Source organism: Haliotis cracherodii, unplaced genomic scaffold (genome assembly GCF_022045235.1).
Source record: "Haliotis cracherodii isolate W230 unplaced genomic scaffold, xgHalCrac1.p SCAF_3, whole genome shotgun sequence".
Taxonomy (NCBI): domain Eukaryota; kingdom Metazoa; phylum Mollusca; class Gastropoda; order Lepetellida; family Haliotidae; genus Haliotis; species Haliotis cracherodii.
In genome coordinates, this window is record NW_027266286.1 from 40163502 (window position 1) to 40187653 (window position 24152).

The 24152-nt window shown below is 43.5% G+C and overlaps 1 protein-coding gene across 2 annotated transcripts in view; it reads left to right on the top strand.

Moving 5' to 3' along the window:
* LOC139476031 (bromodomain and WD repeat-containing protein 3-like) overlaps positions 1 to 24152 on the top strand; it is a 66288-nt gene that overhangs the window by 22959 nt on the left and 19177 nt on the right. For both annotated transcript variants that reach the window (XM_071259270.1, XM_071259271.1), the window contains exons 23-31: positions 365 to 489; positions 950 to 1032; positions 1279 to 1390; positions 10068 to 10129; positions 16826 to 17099; positions 20025 to 20150; positions 22909 to 23035; positions 23551 to 23703; positions 23905 to 24057. In XM_071259270.1, the coding sequence (XP_071115371.1) occupies positions 365 to 489; positions 950 to 1032; positions 1279 to 1390; positions 10068 to 10129; positions 16826 to 17099; positions 20025 to 20150; positions 22909 to 23035; positions 23551 to 23703; positions 23905 to 24057 (1215 nt within the window). The remainder of the gene's footprint in view (positions 1 to 364; positions 490 to 949; positions 1033 to 1278; positions 1391 to 10067; positions 10130 to 16825; positions 17100 to 20024; positions 20151 to 22908; positions 23036 to 23550; positions 23704 to 23904; positions 24058 to 24152) is intronic.

The window sequence follows — 24152 nt, forward strand, 5'->3', positions numbered from 1 at the left end:
CCTCGCGTAAAATGGTTTGTGTTGTGTCTATGTTGAAAGGTAGATTACTAATCATGTTAATGTTTCCCTCTTTCAACCTCATTTTAACCTCGTTTCAACCTCATGGTAGTAGAGTCAAGTATAATAGATATTAGAGTAACTGGTTGTTAGTTGAATTTAGTATGGATTCCAGTGATATTTAAGGACACCTCTCATGTGAAAACATCAAGGTAAATCAGTCTTCAATACGTCTCCTGTGAAAACAAGGTGAATAAGTCCATATGAAGGACAAAATGTGGCCTTCATCAAGTACCAGGGACATGCTCATGGATATTAGTGTTGACAAATAGTGAACATTTGAATGAGATTTGATGATCTCCTCCAGGAACAAGAGTTGGTTAAAATTGTTGGCATCAAGTATGAAATCCGACCACCGAGACTGTGCTGCCTCAAGCTTGCCTTCATTGACCATGAGAGTGGGAAACTGACCGGGGGAACATTCTCCATCAAGTAAGTACAACTTACATTTTGTTCAGTCCTGTTCCCATAGATCTAGTAAAGACTTCGTGAGGAGATAAAGAGAATTTACCTAAAATACTTGAAGAGATGAATGAATAGTCTTCTCATGGATGGAGCGAGTCAACTTTAATTTATGCAATTACCCTAGCCTGGACCAAATAGTTTGGTGCTTAATTACTAGCACTACCTACGGCCCCTCTGCCTTGTTACACATTGTGATTAATCGTCACTGCTTTAGTCTAGATACAAGCCATTGGATGAATACTGTGGACTACCAATGAGGAACCCAGCAGTTCGCTTTTGAGAAGTGAAGTTATGCACTAGTCAGTACATATGAAAGATGGCAAGAATGCCCAACTGCCAGCATGACCTGAATGGGTTAGGTCACTGATATTGAGAGGATTTCCATGGGATTGGGCCTTTAACCCTGACTTTACGGTCCATCTTTCAGGTACCACGACATGCCTGATGTCATCGACTTCCTGGTGCTCAAGCAGACCTACAACATTGCCATGCAGAGAAAATGGAAACCGAGTACGTCTTCATCACATCATTGAAATGTCACATGTATTTCATGTATTAACATGGGATCCTATCTTGTTTGTGAAACTTTCCCTGGAACTTCTGTTCAACACAACCTCATCACAATTTTACTATCAAACCTAACAATAATTTGTAACTGTGTCACATACTTCTGGTTTCACAACTTGTACTTGAAGGGTGACTGCAGGTTGATTGTGTAGTGCATGTTTTCAATGTCTGATGTACGCATGTGTGTAGATGACCGGTTCCGGGCCATGATAGACGACCACTGGTGGATGGGCACAGTCCAGTCACAGGAACCCTTCCAGGCCGAGTTCACAGACAGCATGTACCAGTGCTTCAATGTCCAGTAAGTACAATGTGACACACCAGGTTGTAATGACAAGGATGGATACGAGGCTTTGAGTGTGCATTTGCATGCATGGGAGCCAAAGCTGGGAAGTGCATTTGATTCTTGTTTCTTTTATTGTTTTCACATTTACGGTTGCGTTTTTTGTTCACATGAAAATGTTGAGAGCAGGATGAAGTGGTTTAAGTCCAATATATTGACTAGGGGAAACTGTCGTGAAACTTTAAAAGGTTGAAAAATCCACAGGTCCGATGTCCTGAACCAGTGCATTTATATATGGGACCAAACAATTTATTACCGTATATCGCAGTGTATAAGGTGAGTTTTTCGTAGCTAAAATGAGGGGGTTAAGAATGGAGGGTCGTCTTATACACGGAGTCGAAGATCTCACATTTTTTTCCACTAGCGATGTCAACCGGCTTCCGATGGCCAGCCCAGCATTTGACAATAAAACTTCCCATTTCGTCCTAAATAAATGTTCCAATAACTATTTCCATACATAAACATGATTTGTATCTCTTTTCCTTGAATAAAGTTTAATAATTTCTGCAAATAAAGTTGAAATGACCCTCGCCTTGATGCAGATTGTCAAACCAGCTGACACGGTAAAACAATCAACATCTGTGAGTAGAGAGCAGGAAGTACCGGTAAGCATTTTCCACATGTGACCTTACATGTGATAACCAGTGAAGCTGAAATCAATTCCCGCTGTTTTTACAGTTGTATTAACAACTGTTCGCGACGGTGTGTATAAGTGATTGTGGAATAAACATGCTGAATGTGAAGCAAACATAAGCCTAGTTAGTTACAACATAGTTAATTGGTGATTAAATTGTTTCTTGTTATTACTTCATAAATGAATCTTATTTTACGGGCACCAATTTGGTGTTGTACCGTGTAAACACAAAATGGCAACATTTGCTGGAGTTACACACGCGACCAATCATCGTAGAAAAAGCAACGCAAGATAAACATATGTTTTAGTCTGTTTTCAGTCGTACAAATGGGTCTCTCTCATACCCTCACGTCTAGTCGCACTTTTAAAAGGAAGCCAGAAGCTGGAATGTAAACATTAAACTTGTTTCCGTCGGGTTGCGCATGCACCTCCCTATGACATGTCATAAATCTCTCAGCACGCCTCTGAGCTTGTCGCTCGAGAAAGGCTTTCGCGGTAGACTGCTAGTTTGTATTCTGCTAGTACTTATCGCTTGTCTACAGTTGTTCTAATAAAGTAATAATAAATATGTCTTCCCTGTAGACTCCTGGAATGTAATCCTTGGTAATCCATTGTTTGTGTTCAACAGGTGTTTCACTGTTTGACCTGATTATACACGTGGCAACATGTTGGGCATTGGTGCCTCGTATCAAAGAAAACTGTCTAAAGTAGACCCTCACAAGTATTGTCCTTCCTGCATCATTAAGGACGGGTTTCAACGTGTTCGTGGGATAAACGTTGTAAAGAATGTGAGCACTTGTCTTCTATAAACTTAAACTTGTATCTTCGTGCATTGGCGAAGCGGACTGCTGACCAGCGCTACAAGCAGAGAAGGTCATCGGGTGGATCCTTGGACTCTGCACCCTCCACATGAGGCCCTGGGGGTGGTGAGTTTGCCACACCTAAGAAATCAGTTGATAAAGACCCGCCTCAGTCAACTTCTGTTTTCGACAAGACACTTGACCGTTCGCCTGCTGATGATACTACCCGTACAACTGATCTTCGTCAATCGGTTGATCGAGAGGGTCACTCAGCCTCCCCAGTTACGACGGGACCGGGTGCTGACGAGGACTATAAGGGGACTACGGTCCCCAGTCGGTCCGTATCTCGGTTCTACCTACGACGATAGGGACGTCGTGCGGGACGACAGTGGACACAGGGGTCGTTCCCGTTCAAGTCGGGACGACAGGTCGAGTGTCTTGTCAAGAGACATGCGACGTTCTCGCAGGGAGTTTCTGGGAGTTCAGCGCCGTAGTGAAGATAATGACAGAACGATGCCGGCGTCTCACTTTCATATCGACCCGGCTTTGATATCCCAGATCACGGCGGCGGTCCTCGCCTCGACGGCATCGACCAAGAAGGATTGGGCGCCATGGACCGTCAACCAGTACACCAGCTCCTTCATCTACGCCTCCACAATCGAAGTCGAAGATGGATTGTGACGACAGCCTCTCGGATATCCTCGCCTAGTCCCGATATGTATCGGGCAAGATTACTACGGCAAGTCGCCATGGTTACATCGACTGCACTGAACTACCTGAATCGTTATGGCGGGACACTGTTACGGGCCCCGTGGTCATAGCAACAGTTGTTTGACGGTCGTACTAACGAAGTTCTGGACAAGTACTCCAGGGAAGCCGATAGTGATATCTACGGCAGCGAATGTATTGGAAATACAGGCCATTGACGTCGGTCAGATTACGTTCGATCAGCGTAACCATGGCAACGTCCAATCCCAAGGGGGGAAAGAGCCAGCGGAGGAAGAAGTGAGGACCCTTCCCCCGCCGTCACTGTCGTTGCAGTCTCCCCTGGTGACACTACCTTTAGACGTGCTACTGGTAGGGGGTTGAGTTCATCACTAAGCCCACAAGTGGGCTTTCCTCAACGACCCTTACGTTCAGAATATTTTGACAACAGGCTACGCCCCAAGCCTGAGATCGACGCCACCACTGCCGTCATCCCCGACATTCCACACTCCACCAACGGATCGGCTGACGGAGGCCATCGATTCGTTGGTGGAAAAGGTGGCCGTACTTCGCCTAGGGACATCGACACCATCGCCGGGGTACTACTCGCCCATCTTTCTAGTACCCAAGAAAAACTCCACAAAGATGCGGCATATTTTCAATCTCAAAAAGTTCAATGCAACATACCTCCAACAACCCGACACATTCACCATGATATCCCTCAGCTCTCTGCGTCGGATGATATTACCGAACTTCCTCATCTCGATAGACCTTCAGGACGCATATCTCCATGTACCAATAGCTTCCGAGTTCCAGAAGTACCTCCAATTCGAATATCAAGGTATTCAATATCAGCGGGCGGCCGTCCCGTTTTGACTTTCTACGGCCCCGTGCATTTTCACACAGATCATGAAGACGGTTGTCACAGAAGCCCTTCAAGGAGAATTAGCGACCACCCTGAGTCTACTAGGGCGGTACCTCAGGTGGATCGTCAACCTTCAAAAGTCGGACTTGGTACCAACTCGGGATCTACAGTACATCGGGATACGCTTTCAGACGGGAGTCAATCTGGTTATGGTACCACAAGACCGTCGGGACAAGATTGTCAGCAGCGTTCCTAGACTTCTACATGCCTCGGCGTCGGTGCACACGTGGCAGGAAGTCCTCGTTCTGTTGACTTAGGCCCAAGACCTGACTCGCCGATGTTGTCTTCAGCTTCACCTGCTGCAATGATTGCTGTACCCCTCACCTGTTTCCCAACCTCCTCGTTCCACTTTCGGCGCAGCTACGTTGTCATCTGGAGCGGTGGCTCCAGCCGTCGAACGTTTGCGAAGGCGTCTTTATAAGCGAGCCTCCGTTCATACTACCCCTATTCGTAGACGTGTCATTGGATGCCTGGGGAGCGCACTTCGGGGACGATGAAGTGGTCGGGCTGTGGTCGATAGAAGAAAAGGTCCTCCACATCAACTGCCTCGAGATAGAAGCAGTGATTCAGGCGGTCGATTTCTGGAAACTTTGACTCCGTTGGAAACGGCTGATGATACAGTCGGACAACTCCACAGTCGTCCACTGCATCAACCAACAGGGTATGACTTTGTCGGCGGCCCTTCTGGACTGGACATTCAGGTTCTACGCCCTCGTCGACGACTTGGACATGGGCGTACGCGCCCGTCACATTGCGGGGGCCAAGGATGTGATAGCCGGCGCCCTGTTGAGACCATCGAGGCAGCCCCCACGGAGTGGATGATCCATCCGACAGTCTTTAACCTTCTGACAGATCGACTCTGGTTGCCCCAAGAAGATCTCTTCGCAACCTGGTACAACAACCGCCTCTCTCGATTCGTGTCACCGGTTCCAGACCCACGGGCATGGGACCACGATGCACTAGCCATATCGTGGGAGGGTCTAGACGCTTACGCGTTTCCGTCAACAGTGCTTATACCATCGATACTGGAGACAGTTCGACAAACGGCCAACCTACGTCTGCTTTTGGTCGCGCCTTATTGGCCGACAAGAACGTGGTTCCCGGAACTTCTTCAGATCATCGATCCGCCACCGTTCCCATTGCCAGATCGAGACGACCTCCTTCTTCATCCTCACACCGACGACTTGCATCCGGGGATGAAGAACTTCCAGCTTCACGCCCGGGTTTGCTTAAGACCTCGTAAATGAAGAAAGGGTATTCGGCTAAAGCTGCAGCGCTTGTCTCGTCGGCACATCGAGTTACGACTCGTAAGCTGTACGATGACAAGTGGACCACTTTCTCCATTTTCGCCAGGTCTCATGGCTTATACCCGGCGATAGCAACCCCTACACAGGGGGCGTAGTTCCTAGTCTATTTTCGGTCATCTCACGCCGAAGACCCGGGTTCGATTCCCGACATGAGTACAATGTGTGAAGCCCATTTCTTGTGTCCCCTGCCGTGATATTACTGGAATATTGCTAAAAGCGTCGTAAACCATACTCACTCACTCATTCACTCATTCACTCATTCACTCCGGTCATCTCGGCGTCTGAAAGGGTCGACGATCGTGACTTATCTGGCAGCTTTAGCTTCAGCGGTGCCGTCTCCTAAGGGTGACAAGCTCACTAAAGTACCGGAGTTGCAGAAGATTCTTTGTGCCTTCATGGTTGAAGATCAGTCACGTAAATTCTGACCACCGGCCTGGGACCTTGATGTCGTTCTGCGCAACCTGTCTTGTCAGACTTACGAGCCTCTAGATCAGGTCGCGTTCAACTTATTGTCTCAGAAAACGGCTTTCCTTCTCTCGCTAGCTATGGCAGAAAGAGTATCGGAAATACATGCCATTGAAGTCGGTCGGATTACATTCGATCAACGTAACCATGACAACGTCCATCTTGGTCTCAGATGAGATTTTTTAGTGAAAAATCAACTTCCTGGGCAAGATTCGAGAATGTTCCACATTCCTTCCTTGTCTGCCATTATGGGCCCTCATGATCACGCTGATCTCACCCTGTGCCCAGTTTGTGCGCTTCGTATTTACCTGCAGCGATCTGAACAGCGACGACAACATTTTAGACGGCTGTTCATACCGCTCTCAACCAATGCAAAGAAAGAGATTACACGTAATACTCTCTCTGAGCGGTCATTCTCAGAGCTTGCGAGGCGCAAGGACTCGCACCTCCCACCTCCTCTCATCCGCTCGAAGTTCGAGCCATAGCTTCAACATTAGCACTCCACAGTAATTGTTCGCTGCAAGCTATTATATGGAGGGCTGCTTTTGGAGATCTACGTCAGTGTTTGATTCGCATTATCTCAGAGATTTCTCAACAGAAGATGTTGAAGGACTCAAACAGTTTGGTCCACTCGTGGTGGCACAACAGATCTCTCAGAAAAGACAGTGAATTTGTGCTTTATTCACTTTGGACTTTTTGCTCGACACTTCGTGCCAGATAACAGGTTACAATAAAAGCTGTTGGTGAATGTACGCATTCTTATGTTTTTTTGTTGTGTGCAGTACTTTGGCTTTTTTATTATGGCTCTTCGGTGTATGCATCGTCTTCCCATACTTTATAGTACTGCTCGTATTTTTTAGTTACCTTGTATACTGCGAGTTGCTCTGTAACTAAATTATGCGCCGACCACACTTCGATTGCAGTTCAACTGACTTGTGCAGTTGTCCTGTCGCATCGATAATTAGTTGTATGTCGAAGAGCATTAACCATGCCGTGCGTTCGTGATAAACAACTTGTCTCGTCCGTGCATCTGGTCAAATGTTCTTTTGTCACTACAGGGGTGAAGAACTTGGTACATTCGACGTGAAAGAGGTCACTTCCTGATTACTTTCCTGACCCTCCTTCCAGTGTTCCGTCGAATTCTACCCATTTGTACGACTGAAAACAGACTAAAACATGGGTTTTTCAGATTAAAAACGATGTTTTATTGGTCTGTTTTCAGTTGTACGTTCCCACCAAGCCATAGCCATCCCCACTGGGAAGTAATCCAGTCCAGTCCTGCTTGATGGCTTATTCTTCGAGATTTGTGACATGTCATAGGGAGGTGCGTGCGCAACCGGACGGAAACAAGTTTAATGTTTACATTCCAGCTTCTGGCTTCCTTTTAAACGTGCGACTAGACGTGAGGGTATGAGAGATACCCATTTGTATGACTGAAAACAGACCAATAAAACATTGTTTTTAATCAGATAAACCCATGTTTACATTCCAGCTTCTGGCTTCCTTTTAAACGTGCGACTAGACGTGAGGGCATGAGAGAAACCCCGGTACGACTGAAAACAGACCAATAAAACATCGTTTTTAATCAGATAAACCCATTTTTATTGCATATATAAGGTTTGTGTGCGCACTTGTGATGTGCTTCATTCCAGGTCGCTTTATACACGGAGTATAGCATTTTGGGTTGATTTTGAAGGCGTGTGCATGGGGGTCGTCTTATACGTGGGGTCACCTTATACACAGCGATATACGGTAATGCATAAATCTGATGGACCAGGCGATTTCATTCACCGATGTTACAGAAGTCAGGATTTGGCTAAATTTTTTACGTATACTGCATTACTCCTTAATGCATCTGCTGCTTACTGTAAAATTATTACGGATGATCAGTAGAAATGTGGCGGGAAGTGATGTCACTCTGGACGATCAAGTGACAGCTGTTCAAGTGGTCCTCAGACAGGACTTGATTGGAAACAACCTTTTTTCTTCCATTTAGGACCATCGCAAGGTCTGTCTTTGTCAAAAGGTAAGCAGCAGATGCATTAAGTAGTAATGCAGGATAAGTACCGTATTTTCTTGAGTATAGTGCACACTTTTTAAAAAAAAAAACACAGCTGTGTAGAAGGGGGTGCGCATTGTACATGAATTAATGAGTTTTGATGGGTTTTTTTCTGAAGTACGCAAATTAGTCATGTAATTACACTGTCTGGCTATAAAAAGTGACGCCTTGAAACGAACTTTAGTTGACAGAGAATGGATACATATATCATAAATGTCATACTGTGACTCGTTAAAAGTCATATTTGTTTTTGTTGGACGATTCTTTGTCAACACGTAATTTTCGCGATCGCACGATCATGTGCACGGGAGCCACGACGGTGACTGGTCAGACTGGTTCCATGTAAAAAATAATACCCGGCAATACATGCAATAGCGATCAGCTGCTTCGCTTAGGGTTGTTATTATTTTAAATATGTTTAGTAAAAGCTGCATCTAAATTAACAAGATATTGGAATATATTATTCCTGATAAAAAAATAGTTTCAGATACAATTTTTGCTGATCCTTGCATTAAAATCCAGTAAAGTTATATCATTGGGTGTGTCTTGACAGAATCACCGATAGATTCCAAGAAAACGTGTGTACAGCTGATTGCTGTGTCCGGCTTAGTTTACGAGATAATACACAAGGTTATCTTAATCCCTGGATATAAAACAATGCCTAGCAAAAATAAACATGTCTGGTGATTTTTTATCTCAAATTTCGAATTTGTACTGACCAAGTTTCTCATCACCTGTTTGTTTGCTGGACTTTGCTAAAGGGGTACGGTGTAAAAAAAATTCTGGGCTTGGTAATGGAATTTTTTTTTTTCCAAAATATTGAATCCGCTAGAGGGGGGTGCGCATTATACATGGGTGCGAACTATACTCAAGAAAATATGGTATACAAATGTAATTTATTTTTATATTTTTCCTTTATTTCACGTAAATAAAGTACAGGAAGTTAACACATCAATAAACCGACGTTGATATGAAAAGCTGTTTTGTTTTTGTACAGTTACCAAAATTGGCCATTGAAAATGGCCAAATTTATTATTTGCATACTGAAAGATTTGATGTCTTTCTAGGTCACAGTATTCTAGATATAAGTATTTTGACAAAATTTTGACAGGACAAATATGAGTTACAAATAACATTTCAAACCTTGTTATTTTATTTCTTTGGTAAGAGGGCTTCTGAAAGAAGACTAAGACTTGAATCAAAAGCCATCTCGCCCTCATGGCATCAGTAGCAATGTCTCAGCCTTTCCCGATCCATGCTTTGATGCTTGTTATCTTTACAGTGTTCCACTTCCATTTTTTGGTTCCAAACCCCCAACCCATGAGCATATTGGGAATGTTAGTCCCAATGGCTTATCAAGAAAGATACATGGAGCTTGAAAGTTATTCCTGCTAGACCACTTCATTTGCATATTTATCAGACCATGAAGCCAAGTTCAAATGGATCAAATTTATATCATGAGCCAGTGTATGATAAAGTGGGCTTTTTATCAGTACATGATCAGGCTATATGATGGTCTTCATATGATAACCTCCTCAGTTTATGAAACTGATTTGTGAAGATAATATTAACACCATCTGTAACACATAGGGAATGAAGTCATGTCTGACAGTGTGGAGTCCATGCTGTGCTGCACAGGAACATGTGACTGTCCTCTGCCAGTTGATTGTAGTCAAAGCATAAGTCTGATACAAGACAATGACGGGTGCACATGTAGACCTTCCAACCTTGTGTTCACAGCTGGGACAATGGGGAACATGAGAAGCTAAGTCCATGGGATCTGGAGCTGATTGATGAAGAAAGTAAGTTGTAACAAAAACATCAATTATGTACCAGACACATTGTCAGTGTCATTTGTCTTTCAAGGCCTAGCAGTTTTATCCCCCAAATATTTTATTAGCTGTCTTTGATTTGAAATTCAGAATTGATTTAAAAAACTGCTTTGGAATTATTGATTTTCTTGATTATTTCAACTACTGAGGGAAAGTTGTCTTGTTGTGGAACGCTTTATATAAAAGTCTCTCCCCAGTATTCCCAGGTAGAATGCTTTGTACATGTTAAAGAAATGTTATTTTTTGCTTATCCTGCATTACTCCTTAATGCATTCACTGCTTACTTACGACAACCAGAAGGACAGCGCCGCGAAGGTCCTGGGTAAAGAAATAAAGTTGTTGTTCTCAAGTCCCAATCAGTGGCCTTCCGTCGCTGTCCTGTGACCTTGATGACACCTAAGGTCATCTTCACATCACTGCTTGTGGCAGCACAGCTAGGAGTTGTCCCAGCGGAGCTCTCCTTTTGTTTTAATTTTTGTCCCCCGCCGCGCGATAGCGAAGCGGGGGATATAGTATTCACGTACGTCCCACCTGTTTGTTGCCGCGATATCTCAAGAACTAAATGCTGGATTGTCTTCATATTTGGAACTATGGTGTATATACAGACTCCGCAGACACCAGTCGGTTTTGGTGACCTTGACCCCATTTTCAAGGTCACAGCAGGCAAATCTGCGTTTGGAGTTGGAAAACGGTGTTGCCGCAATATCTGCCGCGACAGCACCAGCGTATCAAGATGCCATGATGGGGGTAGATTAGACACAAGCCTTGATCCAGTCAATACCTTTGAGCTTTGTGCCTCAGTTATCTGCGCCAAGCACAGCTCTTGACTACTACCCAAGCACTTCTATTACGCAAGCGATGCACAGTCAGCTTAGCGCTGTTCCAACATATCCAGCATAGACCTGCGCCGTGCGCAGCGTCTAACTGCTACCCAAGCGTCCGTCCCTATTACTCAAGCGACGCACGATCAGCTTAGCGCTGTTCCAACATATCCAGCATAGACCTGCGCTGAGCGCAGCATCTGACTGCTACCCAAGCGCTCCTATTACGCAAGCGTCGCACGATCAGCTTAGTGCTGTTCCAACACATCAGACCTGCGCTGAGCGCAGCATCTGCGTACGAATCAAGGTCTCTACAATGACGTTAGCCCAAGGCATACAGTGTACTCGGTTACGTAACCGGCACATGATCAGCTTAACACATGTACCCGATTGGGTAGCAGACCATCTCGTGTCAGTAACACCCTCCCCTGATAACAGGGTAAATAAGAGGGACACCACGAGGTCATTGGAGGAAGACTTCTCCAAAACTCACATTTGCTCTGTCATTTAAGCGACCAATATCGTCAATGTTTGCAGTGGATCAGAATCTATTAGAGGATAACCCTATCTGATTAGATCACTTCCAAACTGTGGTGTTTTTCCTACGGTGTCAGTTTGACCACAGGAAAATTCATCTTGAGACCGTTCTGACGGAGATTACCGTTACACGCAAGACTTTGTAGTGTTTCCAACTGAGATTCTGGTTTCAAGGGCAGTCTATTACGTCAACCTTGGTCATCTACTTCCCTGTTCAACGAAAAGATCGCAGACACGCACGTCAAGTTCCCAAAAAGCTTGGAAAGTCTAAGCGGGCTGGCAAGTCAGGAAATTATAAGCCTAGACGCTCGTTTCTCAGGGAAGACCAGCATTCCCTTACTGGGAAAGGGCGTGGCAGAGACAAGTCTCAAGGACTTATCGCACTATATCAAAGTGTCCGTATACAGGTAGAGATAACCCCACCCTTGACCACAGTTTGATTGGGAAAATCCAACATGGACATACTGTTGGTAAGAAGAGCTGTAGATCGGGTTCACAACCCAGTCTTTACACCAGGGTTTTATCCTCACATCTACCTGGTACTCATGAAGGACCCAGACAAGATAAGAATGTTCCACAATTTCTCTGTGTTCAACGAACGTTTGATTCTTGATCAGTCTCGACTATCCATCCCAATCGTAGACTTTTTCAGGTCTAGTTCATTGGGGTTCACTACTAATGGTAGTATTTCCCATATGACATGCAGGGTTCCTCCTAGACTCCAATATCTGAGAGTCACTATGAATTTTTGGAAGTCAAAAATATTTTTTGAGAGTCGAATGTTTTTTTGTATGATTAATGAAATTTAAAGTGTTCACTGTTATTGTTACATTTAAAGTTAAGTATCTTTTAAATATTATATGTCTTTAGTTTAAGTTAACAAGTGCTAATTAATGTTCTCAGCTGATTGTACTACAGAGAAGTAAAGGATATATGAATGAAAAACAAAGTTTGTTGGTTTTATCTTTTCACAATCTTTAATTACTTCACAGCTCATGAAACAATTTACAGTGAGACTAATACAGGATGAATACATAACATCAGTCTCAACTGTGAGACATAATTTTTAATCATGGATGGGTATTAAAATACATTTCATGTCAGATTATAATCTAATACCACTAGCTCATTTACATATTTTATCTAGTTATCTTGTATTATCTATCAACAGTGAAGTTGAACTGAAGACTTGTGAACACTCAGTTTATTAGCAACAACAAACACGCACAAAGCTTTACATTTCGTATATACCATATTTATTCGCGTATAATACACACTCGTGTATAATACACATCCCTAATTATGGGCTTTTAAATCCTGAAAAAAATATCTCTCGTGTATAATACGCACAGACTTTTCTTCAGTCTTATTTCAGGCTGTCATGATCTGTCATCGGAAATAGCATAACAAATCCAAATTGAATTACGCAAGTTAATCCTGTTGTTACACTATCTGGTACTAAAAATGTGTTCTCTGTATATCTGACCTTATGTTATTTTATTAATTTTATTTAAAATTTCATTCAATAATGTTTACCTAAATTTCGGCAAAAACATGTGTCCCTCCGATACTTACAACTTCTGTTTACCCCGCTCCATAGGTTCTGCTTAACCACATACTGTAACATTATTCACCGCAACAATGATAATATTTTCTTCTGTTTCATTTTTTACGAGTCTTCACATCTAGATAAACATATGACATGGTTAACTTTTAGTGAGAAAATATGCCGAAACATGAAAAACCTTGTCCATTTGCGGAATTTTCCTTTGTTTACATCACGTGCTGTCATCGAAGCCACATGGAGTGTGAGAGTTACGTTCACTTTGATGCATAAATATATTTTGAAACGACGATTAATTAAAAACAAGACGAAAATTTTAAGATGTTTGCATATATTGTCTTCAGAAAATGTTTATAAATTAAGTTCAGGTGAGTAGTTGTAATATTTTCATTCCAAAGCTGGTAAACAACAACACAGATATTTTGAAATTGCGTCAGTCATGACGCAGTCATTAATTTCTGGGCGTATTTTTCCTTAATTGAGAGTCATATACGCAAGAATACTGCGTCAGGGGAAACCCTGGACATGTCAGTAACACTTTTGGCTATTTACAGGAGTAATGAAGCCAATAACTGTATCTACACTTGACGAACACTTGGTTCGAGTCGTAGATGGAGGGCGATCTACTGTATCATCAACACATGTCAATAACTGGGATAGACAATCAACGAGGCGAAGTCTGGAGTATTCTCCTTCCTATTGACTGCAGTTCATAGGAGACCTGTTCAAGACAGACCAGGATATCCTATCTGTACCGAGGGACAGATGGCACAAGTTTCTACTTCTGTTGTAATCTACTCTACACCAACCACAAACACTTCGCCAGTGGAAAGTGTTGCTAGGGTTAATCACCTCGGCACACGAGTTAACTAGCATGGGCCGCTTTCAACTGCGACCAATTCAATTTTTTCCTGAACCCTTACATCAGGAGTCAGGATCCACTCAAGGCCATCACTCTACCGACTAAGCTAGAGCCTTGCCTCAATTTGTGGCGTTGAATGTCTTCGGAGTCTCTTTATTCGGGTTTTCCCCGAATACACACCTGGTTGTGGACATCCCCCTTCAGGGGTGGGGTCTTCACTTTCAAGACCAGATAGGCTCAGGGCTATGGCCCGGCGCTCAATGGAAGTGGCACATAAACAACTTGGAGTTGGAAGCTTTAATTCTGGCTATATCACATTGGCAGAATCAACTACAGTTAGCCAGACTCGCAATATCCACAGACAACAGCACTGCGGTGTGGTGCCTGTGCAATTGGGGAACAACACACTCCCACTCTCTACTTCTACAGACATTCAGATTTGTTCCATCTAGTGGATCGGCTGTGACTTAAGTTCATAGTTCAGCACATCCCCGGATGTAGAAACATACTGGCCGATACTTTATCACGTCCAGACAGGGTGGCTCCCACCGAGTGGAAATTTCTCACAGAAGCATTCCAGTTACTGCTTCAGGAATTCAGGCAACCAAACAATGACTTGTTTATTACTTGCCTAGGCCACTAACTCATGACGTATATCTCCCCGTTGCCGGATCCGCAGACTTGGGCGGTGGACGGGTTCAGTATCACTTGGGAAGGGCAAAATAAACCACTTTTCTGCCACCACTTTTACTTCCCAAGGTGATACAGGGGATCAAGCAAACAAGGTATATCGATCTCTCCTTTGGTCGCACCCTGGTAACCGGCGAGGGGGTAGTTAGTCAAGCTCGGAAAAATCTAGCCGAAGACGATTCACTACCCCTTTCACAGTGGTCCAACCTACTCATCCACCCTCACAGCAAATTGCCTCACCCAACGTCTGCACGCATGGTTCATCTATTAAAGGCGTTTAAGTGCGAAGGGTTATTTCGACACGGGCAGCAAAGCTATAGCTTTAGTTCATCGTTACTCGCCCAGAGACTATACGATGACAAGTGGCGATCACTTGAGACTTTTTACAAAGAAAAAAAGAATCAAGACCCTACGATTGCATCACAATTCCTAGAGGAATACCTCCTACTTTGCGTACCCAAAAACAATTGGAAGGTAGCACGATTACTACATAATTGGCTGCAATTATCTTAGTGTTGGCCGTTCCGGAAAATCACAATGTGATTGAGGTCATGGAACTACAGGCCATATTATGCTCATTCAGGCTTGAGGATCAGAAGGCCAAGTTCCGCCCACCTGATTGGGACTTGAACGTGGTACTTCGAGGTTTGCGAGGGCCCCCTTCGAGCCCCTCATTGCATCCTCATTTTCAAGCTCCTACCCAGTGCGTGACACCTTCGTTACACTCTCAGTATGGTATAGAGAGCTCCGCTAAAGGGCTATCGCTGTGAGGAGCTTGCCTCATCTCATGACCTCACCAAGGAAGCAATGGTTTCTCTTGGCATTAGCAATGGCGGTACGGGTGAGCGAACTACATGTGATCGACTCAACCCGGATCCGTTTTGAGCATGGGATGCACGGAACGGGACATCTAGGGTTATGCTGGGATTTTATTGCTAAAATCTACTACCAGGCCAACCCGACCGTTCCTTCACCATCCCACCGATATCGACTATTGTGGGAATCGCACATGGTGAAGTTCTTCTGGGCTCGGTGCGAGCAATTCGAGTTTTCAATTGACACTCCAAGACTAGGCGTGGTTCGAGGAAGCGGTCATTGATACCCGTATTTACTTCGTCCACGACTGAAGTTAGTCGCATAGTCGCAAACACCATATCTCTATGGTTATGCGCAGTAATCCTTCAGGCCTACGAGATCGCCAAACGGAACTCGCCGAGAGCGAAATTCCCCTCAAGATCTCAGGGTGTCAGCCTTACCAGGGCTCAACACGGCAATTGTGGTTTTGGAACAATCACAGAAGGATATTTCTGGAGATTAGACACAGATTTTCGTTAGTTACAACCTTCACGTTGGGGCTCTCGAGGATGTCGAAGACGTGCGAAGGTTGGCCCTCTGGTTGGTATCCTGCAGGTTGCCAACCCCTGACGCAAATAATGAACTCGCCCTATACAGAGCCAGTCAACTTCCATGTGCAGTCACTCAGTCGCCGACAGTGGAAGAATATCTTGTTTGTCACGATGGCTCTATGACGTAGTAAGTAAAGAATTAGCTGAATAGCTATTATTTTCTTTATTACTAAGCGTGTATAGGGAAAGTCTCTTTAATTCCTATGTTCAATCTTTTTGAATTTTGAACAACCCTACCTACCATAATGGCGTTTTTTTCTGAACTTTTCCGCTTCACTGTTTATCGACCAACTGGTGCCGTATTGCAGGGTGTGAATTATTGAGGTTTCTGTATTCTGAAGGTTTACCCACCTCCAATCTGTCCGATACAGATGCATTAAGGAGTAATGCAGGATAAGTAAAAAATTTAGTAAAATCTAAATATTTTTTACATTTGTATACTTATCCTGCATTACTACGTTTAAGGCCCACCCGTCGCAAGACTTGCCTCCCCACTTTGGCTTCAGAAACCTCAAAAGTATGTTTTTCTAAGAGCTTGGGCGACAAGCAGTGATGTGAAGATGACCTTAGGTGTCATCAAGGTCACAGGACAGCGACGGAAGGCCACTGATTGGGACTTGAGAACAACAACTTTATTTCTTCACCCAGGACCTTCGCAGCGCTGTCCTTCTGGTTGTCGTAAGTAAGCAGTGAATGCATTAAGGAGAACTGCAGGATAAGTATACAAATGTAAAAAATATTTAGATTTTTCTAAATTTCCTGAAATTATTCCTGTTATGTGTGCAGTTGTACCAGGGGACGTTGGCGGGGGAGTGATGGTTGAGAAGGAGGAGTTGAAGATGTTGCTGTACAACCCGGGGCAGAGTGAATGGCCGCCGTGTGGCCGTGACGAGGAGTGTGACAGGATCGTTCATGGGCTGGAGGAGGTCATGCAGCACTCCATGGCTGAGCCCTTCAATGCACCAGTGGACCTGAATGCCTTTCCACTGTATGCCCATGTGATCGAATACCCTGTTGACCTGAGCACCATCAAGGCCAGACTTGAGAACAGGTTCTACAGGTGAGTCACAGAGTCCAGTACAGGCAATATTACTAGAACAGGTGAGTCACAGAGTCCAGTTCAGGAACGATTACTAGAACAGGTGAGTCATTGAGTCCAGTACAGGCACGATTACTAGAACAGGTGAGTCACAGAGTCCAGTACAGGCAGGATTACTAGAACAGGTGAGTCACAGAGTCCAGTACAGTCAATATTACTAGAACAGGTGAGTCACAGAGTCCAGTACAGGCAGGATTACTAGAACAGGTGAGTCACAGAGTCCAGTACAGTCAATATTACTAGAACAGGTTGAGTCACAGAGTCCAGTACAGTCAATATTACTAGAACAGGTTAAGTCACAGAGTCCAGTACAGGCAGGATTACTAGAACAGGTGAGTCACAGAGTCCAGTACAGTCAATATTACTAGAACAGGTTGAGTCACAGAGTCCAGTACAGGCAGGATTACTAGAACAGGTGAGTCACAGAGTCCAGTACAGTCAATATTACTAGAACAGGTGAGTCACAGAGTCCAGTACAGGCAGGATTACTAGAACAGGTGAGTCACAGAGTCCAGTACAGGCAGGATTACTAGAACAGGTGAGTCACAGAGTCCAGTACAGAATCCATCTGATGCTCAAGATACTACACCATTTGTCAACTTACATCAGCCCTACGTGCAATCCAACAGTTTCAAGCGGGTTACATCAGACGTCAGGACCCTTGCCTATCTTTTCCTCTACCTCCTCACCTCAGGAGTCATCTCAACTGATGGACGGAAGAGTCGAACGTCTTAGGAGGTGTCCCTTTAACAGAGTTGTTCGTAGACGCTTCTCTACAGGGTTGTGGTGCGCCTATGCCTTCTGGTCCGGCTAATTTGGAACATTCTGGCAGACGCTCTATCAAGGCCAGACAGGGCAGCTTTCATGGAATGGAAGCCTCATCTCAAGGTGTTTCATCTCGTATGTCTGTGTCTAGGTCATCCAAATGTAGTCCTGTGATGGGATTTGAACCACGGACCTTCTGATCAGAGGTCGGATGGCTTGTCCACATGACCAAAGAGGTTAACCCCGTCAGCAAGCTGACAAGGTAAGGATGTCATCTGTGGGATGACTCCACGCCCTGCTACATACGCCCCCGTCCCGGGCCGCATTGTAGGGTACTGAGGCTTATTTTGCTCAAATTTAATATGAATGTGCTCAGCCCCACGTTGGGCGCCAATGTAGCAGCCATAAAATTTCTGAGTCCCGTGATGGGATTTGAACCATGGACCTTCTGATCAGAGGTCGGACGCCTTGTCCACATGACCAAAGAGGTTAACCCCGTCAGCAAGCTGACAAGGTAAGGATGTCATCTATGGGATGACTCCACGCCCTGCTACACAAACATCAACCTCTTCGCCACTTGGCAGAACTACCAGATCCCAGACCTGCAGGCTTTGGCAGTAGATGAAATCAGCATCACTTGCTAATGAGGGATGAAGAGCGTACGCTTATACTCCACCAGTATTTCTTCCCAGGGTGATGCAGATCATGGCAACCAGGAGCCTCAATCTGATTTTGATGGCGCCTTGGTGGCCGACGAGAGGGTGGTTCCGAAATGATCAGGTCCCCTCTACTGGGTCAACTCAATTCTTGGCTGAATACCTCCTTTATCTGCGTACCAAGCGACACCTGGACGACAGCACCATGACTACTTATTTGGTGCCTCTCAATTCAGTGTTGGCAGTTCCAAGATCCCGGAACTACAGGCGCTGTCACGCTCATTCTGCCTTGAAAATCAGAAGGCCAAGTTTAACCCTTGCACATGGGATTTGAATGTCATACTTAGAATGAGGGTAAGACCTCCTCTCTCAAATTTTCATTTCTGGACCAAGACTTGTGTAGCCAAGGTCACCTGACATGGAGTAAGTCATAAATATGAACAACAGTAATTAATCAGTGACAGTTGCACAACTCATTCAGGATGGCAGAGGGTCGATGTACAATACAGTGGGGATTAACAATTAGCAATAGCATCTTATATATAATGGCAGTTCAGTGATTCAAGGCATATTGATGTCATGACTACAGGGTAATTAGCCTTTCGAATTAAATGTTCATTCAGAAGATGGCTGTCCCAAAATTGGTTGCTCTGACACTCCATTCCACCTTTATCATCGATTGTAGGAACCGAAGACAAGCATAACTCTTGTTATGCCCTTTGTACACATTACAAGTTTACATCCGTCGCTCCAAGTCTTTGCGTGGTGCTCGTGAATGTCTATTTATTCCTGTCTCACAGACCTCCACGAGTAAGGTCAGCTGCAACACAGGGTTAGAACTAACAGTTTTCGTCCACTAGTCCTTATAATGATAAAATATAGCAAAACCCTTTAAAAAGGGCAAATTTCTACTAGTCCTTATGATACCTTTACCATTGGGCACTTTGACAAGGACTAGTGCCAATTTCTAACGCTGCAACACGTTATCAGTATGTTTGTGCGCTGTCATTCTTCAGGCTTATGAAACTGTCAACTTGGATCCACTGAGAGCTAACAATCCTCACGAGATCCGGGCTGTTGCCTCTACGATAGTTCCACACAATAATTGCTCTATTAGAGCCATCATGGAAGGATGTTTTAGGAGTCCAACACTCCTCGCAAACCACTACCCCAGGAACTTGGCCTTTGAAGATGTCGAAGGCGTTTATAGTTTTGTCTCTCTGGTTGTAGCCCAGCAGGTCACCAATCCTTGCCGCCATTAAAATGCTCCTGTCAAGAGCTAGCTTCATCTGTTGTCTGTAAGCAGTAGATGCATTGAGGTGTAATGCAGGATAAGTATACAAATGTAAAAAAATATTTAAAGTTTACTATATGTAATAACTAAAGGGATACAACTAGGAATGAGTAGAAGTAATCATGGTGTTTATATAAAATATGTTTTGACCACCAGTATTGTTTTGTCCAGGAGAGTGAATGCTGTCCAGTTTGATGTCAGGCATATTGAGTCGAATACTGCAAGGTTCAATGAGCCAGGAAGTGCCATTGTACAGAAGGCAGGAATCATCACCGAGACAATGCTTAGCTTCATCAGGTAAGTGGAAGCCTTCAATGTAGTGTAGTTAATGTTATATTCCTGCAGTAGTGGGGCAGTTAATGTTATATCACTTCAGTAGTGGTGTAGTTTGTTATATCGCTGCAGTATTGGTGTAGTTGATGTTATATTGCGGCAGTCGTGGTGTAGTTAATGTTATATCGCTGCAGTAGTGGTGTAGTTAATGTTATATCGCTGCAGTAGTGGTGTAGTTAATGTTATATCGCTGCAGTAGTGGTGTAGTTTGTTATATCACTGCAGTATTGGGGCAGTTAATGTTATATCGCTGCAGTAGTGGTGTAGTTTGTTATATCACTTCAGTAGTGGTGTATTTTGTTATATCGCTGCAGTATTGGTGTAGTTGATGTTATATCGCGGCAGTCGTGGTGTAGTTAATGTTATATCACTGCAGTAGTGGTGTAGTTTGTTATATCACTTCAGTAGTGGTGTAGTTAATGTTATATAGCTGCAATAGTGGTGTAGTTAATGTTATGTCGCTGCAGTATTGGTGTAATGTTATATCCCTGCAGTAGTGTAGTAGTTAATGTTATATCGCTGCAGTAGTGGTGCAGTTAATGTTATATCGCTGCAGTAGTGTAGTAGTTAATGTTATATCGCTGCAGTAGTGGTGCAGTTAAGGTTATATCACTGCAGTAGTGGTGTAGTTAATGTTGTATTGCTGCAGTTGTGGTGCTGTTAATGTAATATCGCTGCAGTATTGGTGTAGTTAATGTTATATCGTTGCAGTATTGGTGTTGTTAATGTTTTATCGCTGCATTATTGGTGTAGTTAATGTTATATCGCGGCAGTCGTGGTGCAGTTAATGGTATATGGCTGCAGTAGTGGTGTAGTTAATGTTATATCGCTGCAGTAGTGGTGTAGTTAATGTTATATCGCGGCAGTCGTGGTGCAGTTAATGTTATATCGCTGCAGTAGTGGTGTAGTTAATGTTATATCGCTGCAGTCGTGGTGCAGTTAAGGTTATATCGCTGCAGTAGTGGTGTAGTTAATGTTATATCGCTGCAGTAGTGGTGAAGTGAGGTTATATTGCTGCAGTATTGGTGTAGTTAATGTTATATCGTGGCAGTCGTGGTGCAGTTAAGGTTATATCGCTGCAGTAGTGGTGTAGTTAATGTTATATGGCTGCAGTAGTGGTGTAGTTAATGTTATATCGCTGCAGTAGTGGTGTAGTTTGTTATATCACTGCAGTATTGGGGCAGTTGATGTTATATCGCTGCAGTAGTGGTGTAGTTTGTTATATCACTTCAGTAGTGGTGTATTTTGTTATATCGCTGCAGTATTGGTGTAGTTGATGTTATATCGTGGCAGTCGTGGTGTAGTTAATGTTATATCACTGCAGTAGTGGTGTAGTTTGTTATATCACTTCAGTAGTGGTGTAGTTAATGTTATATAGCTGCAATAGTGGTGTAGTTAATGTTATGTCGCTGCAGTATTGGTGCAGTTAATGTTATATCGCTGCAGTATTGGTGTAATGTTAAATCCCTGCAGTAGTGTAGTAGTTAATGTTATATCGCTGCAGTAGTGGTGCAGTTAATGTTATATCGCTGCAGTAGTGTAGTAGTTAATGTTATATCGCTGCAGTAGTGGTGCAGTTAAGGTTATATCACTGCAGTAGTGGTGTAGTTAATGTTGTATTGCTGTAGTTGTGGTGCTGTTAATGTAATATCGCTGCAGTATTGGTGTAGTTAATGTTATATCGTTGCAGTATTGGTGTTGTTAATGTTTTATCGCTGCATTATTGGTGTAGTTAATGTTATATCGCGGCAGTCGTGGTGCAGTTAATGGTATATGGCTGCAGTAGTGGTGTAGTTAATGTTATATCGCTGCAGTAGTGGTGTAGTTAATGTTATATCGCGGCAGTCGTGGTGCAGTTAATGTTATATCGCTGCAGTAGTGGTGTAGTTAATGTTATATCGCTGCAGTCGTGGTGCAGTTAAGGTTATATCGCTGCAGTAGTGGTGTAGTTAATGTTATATTGCTGCAGTAGTGGTGAAGTGAGGTTATATTGCTGCAGTATTGGTGTAGTTAATGTTATATCGTGGCAGTCGTGGTGCAGTTAATGTTATATCGCTGCAGTAGTGGTGTAGTTAATTTATATCGCTGCAGTCGTGGTGCAGTTAGGGTTATATTGCTGCAGTAGTGGTGTAGTGAATGTTGTATCGCTGCAGTAGTGGTGAAGTGAGGTTATATCGCTGCAGTAGTGGTGTAGTTAATGTTATATCGCTGCAGTAGTGGTGTAGTTAATGTTATATCGCTGCAGTAGTGGTGTAGTTTGTTATATCGCTGCAGTAGTCGTGTCGTTTGTTATATCGCTGCAGTAGTATAGTTGATGTAATATTGCAGTATTGGTGTAGTTAATGTTATATCGCTGCAGTAGTGGTGTAGTTTATGTTATATCGTTGCAGCAGTGGTGTAGTTTATGTTATATCGCTGCAGTAGTTGTGTAGTTTGATATATTGCTGCAGTAGTGGTGTAGTATGTTATAACGCTGCAGTAGTGTAGTTTGATATATCGCTGCAGTAGTGGTGTAGTTGATGTAATATCGCAGTAGTGGTGTAGTTTCTTATGTCGCAGTAGTGGTGTAGTTAATGTTATATATCGCTGCAGTAGTCATGTAGTTGATGTTATATCGCAGAAATAGTCACTCCAAGCTGTCATCTTTGCTGTCGTCATTTTAACCCATGCTTAATTATCACGTTCATCTTTATTTTCTACAACTGCTTGTTTTCTTTGCCAGTGACAGTGATGCTACTGATGCTATGCCATTCCTGGCAGAGGAGATGAAGGAGAGAAAGATGAACACTTCCTCCTCTGATACTGATGACGTCACTGACGATGCAACCAACAGTCGGAAGAGGAAGAGGGTAAGACATGCTGTGCTGACATTTACTCTGCAGTTCTGATTTTTGATGGAACGTGTTAATACATGTACTATATTAGTGTCAAAATGTAGGCATCAGGTTTACGTTTTACTTTAAAAGATTGATGGAGAGAGCACGCTTATAATCAATTTTACTTGTTTTAGAGAGTTTGACATATTTAAAACATATCTTCAAACTAACTTTGTATTCTTCCTTTTAAATTTTAATCACCAGTTTCAGTAGAAAGGGAAATTTAGACAGTGAGATTAGCATTCTTCTGTTTTTCCCTTACTCTCTAAGTCATTGCAGTTTTTTATTATAGCTGTCACAGCCAAATGTTTTTGTCACTCAGATATGGGTAAGTTATTGTTTTGGCCCCATATCTATTCAAAGTGTCACCTTAAGGACCGCACATGTTCAGGGCTTATCTTTGTGACATGATGTTTTCATGTTCCCTGTGTAAATCTCAATATTAGCAAGATGTAGGTATTGTTGATTGTGGTTTCCTGGTGGTGCAGGGAGATAAAGTGAAGGGCAACAAGAGATCACGCCTGGAGAAGCCCCAGGATCCCAACAAGTGGAAGTCTGAGTGTTCGCAGCTCATTACCAGGATCCTGGAGTGCGAGGATAGCAAGCCGTTCAGGACCGCTGTTGACCCTGATGAATATCCAGTGAGAATTTGGGGCTTAGTCAAACTTCCCATAGTCCACACACTATCTTTTAGAGTAGTAATAGTTAGTATTTTAAATCTAATTTAGTGTTCAATATTGAAATTTCACATGTCTATCATTTTGTATTATAAGTTGTAATTTCTTGTGATGTAGGACTACATAGTAAGGATTTGGACTAAGTTGTAATTTCTTGTGATGTAGGACTACTACAAGTTTGTGGAGAACCCAATGGACTTTGGCCAAGTGCTGGAGAAGGTGGACACTGACCAGTTTGCAAACCCCATTGAGTTGTGTCGGGACGTCAGACTCATCTTCATAAATTCCAAGTCCTACAACACTAACAAGAAATCTAGAGTAAGTCTATCTTGATTACAGCTTCAAGGGATGTGGTGAGGTATCTTGGTGAGATGTGGTGAGGTAGCCTGGTGAGGTATGGTCAGGTAGCTTGG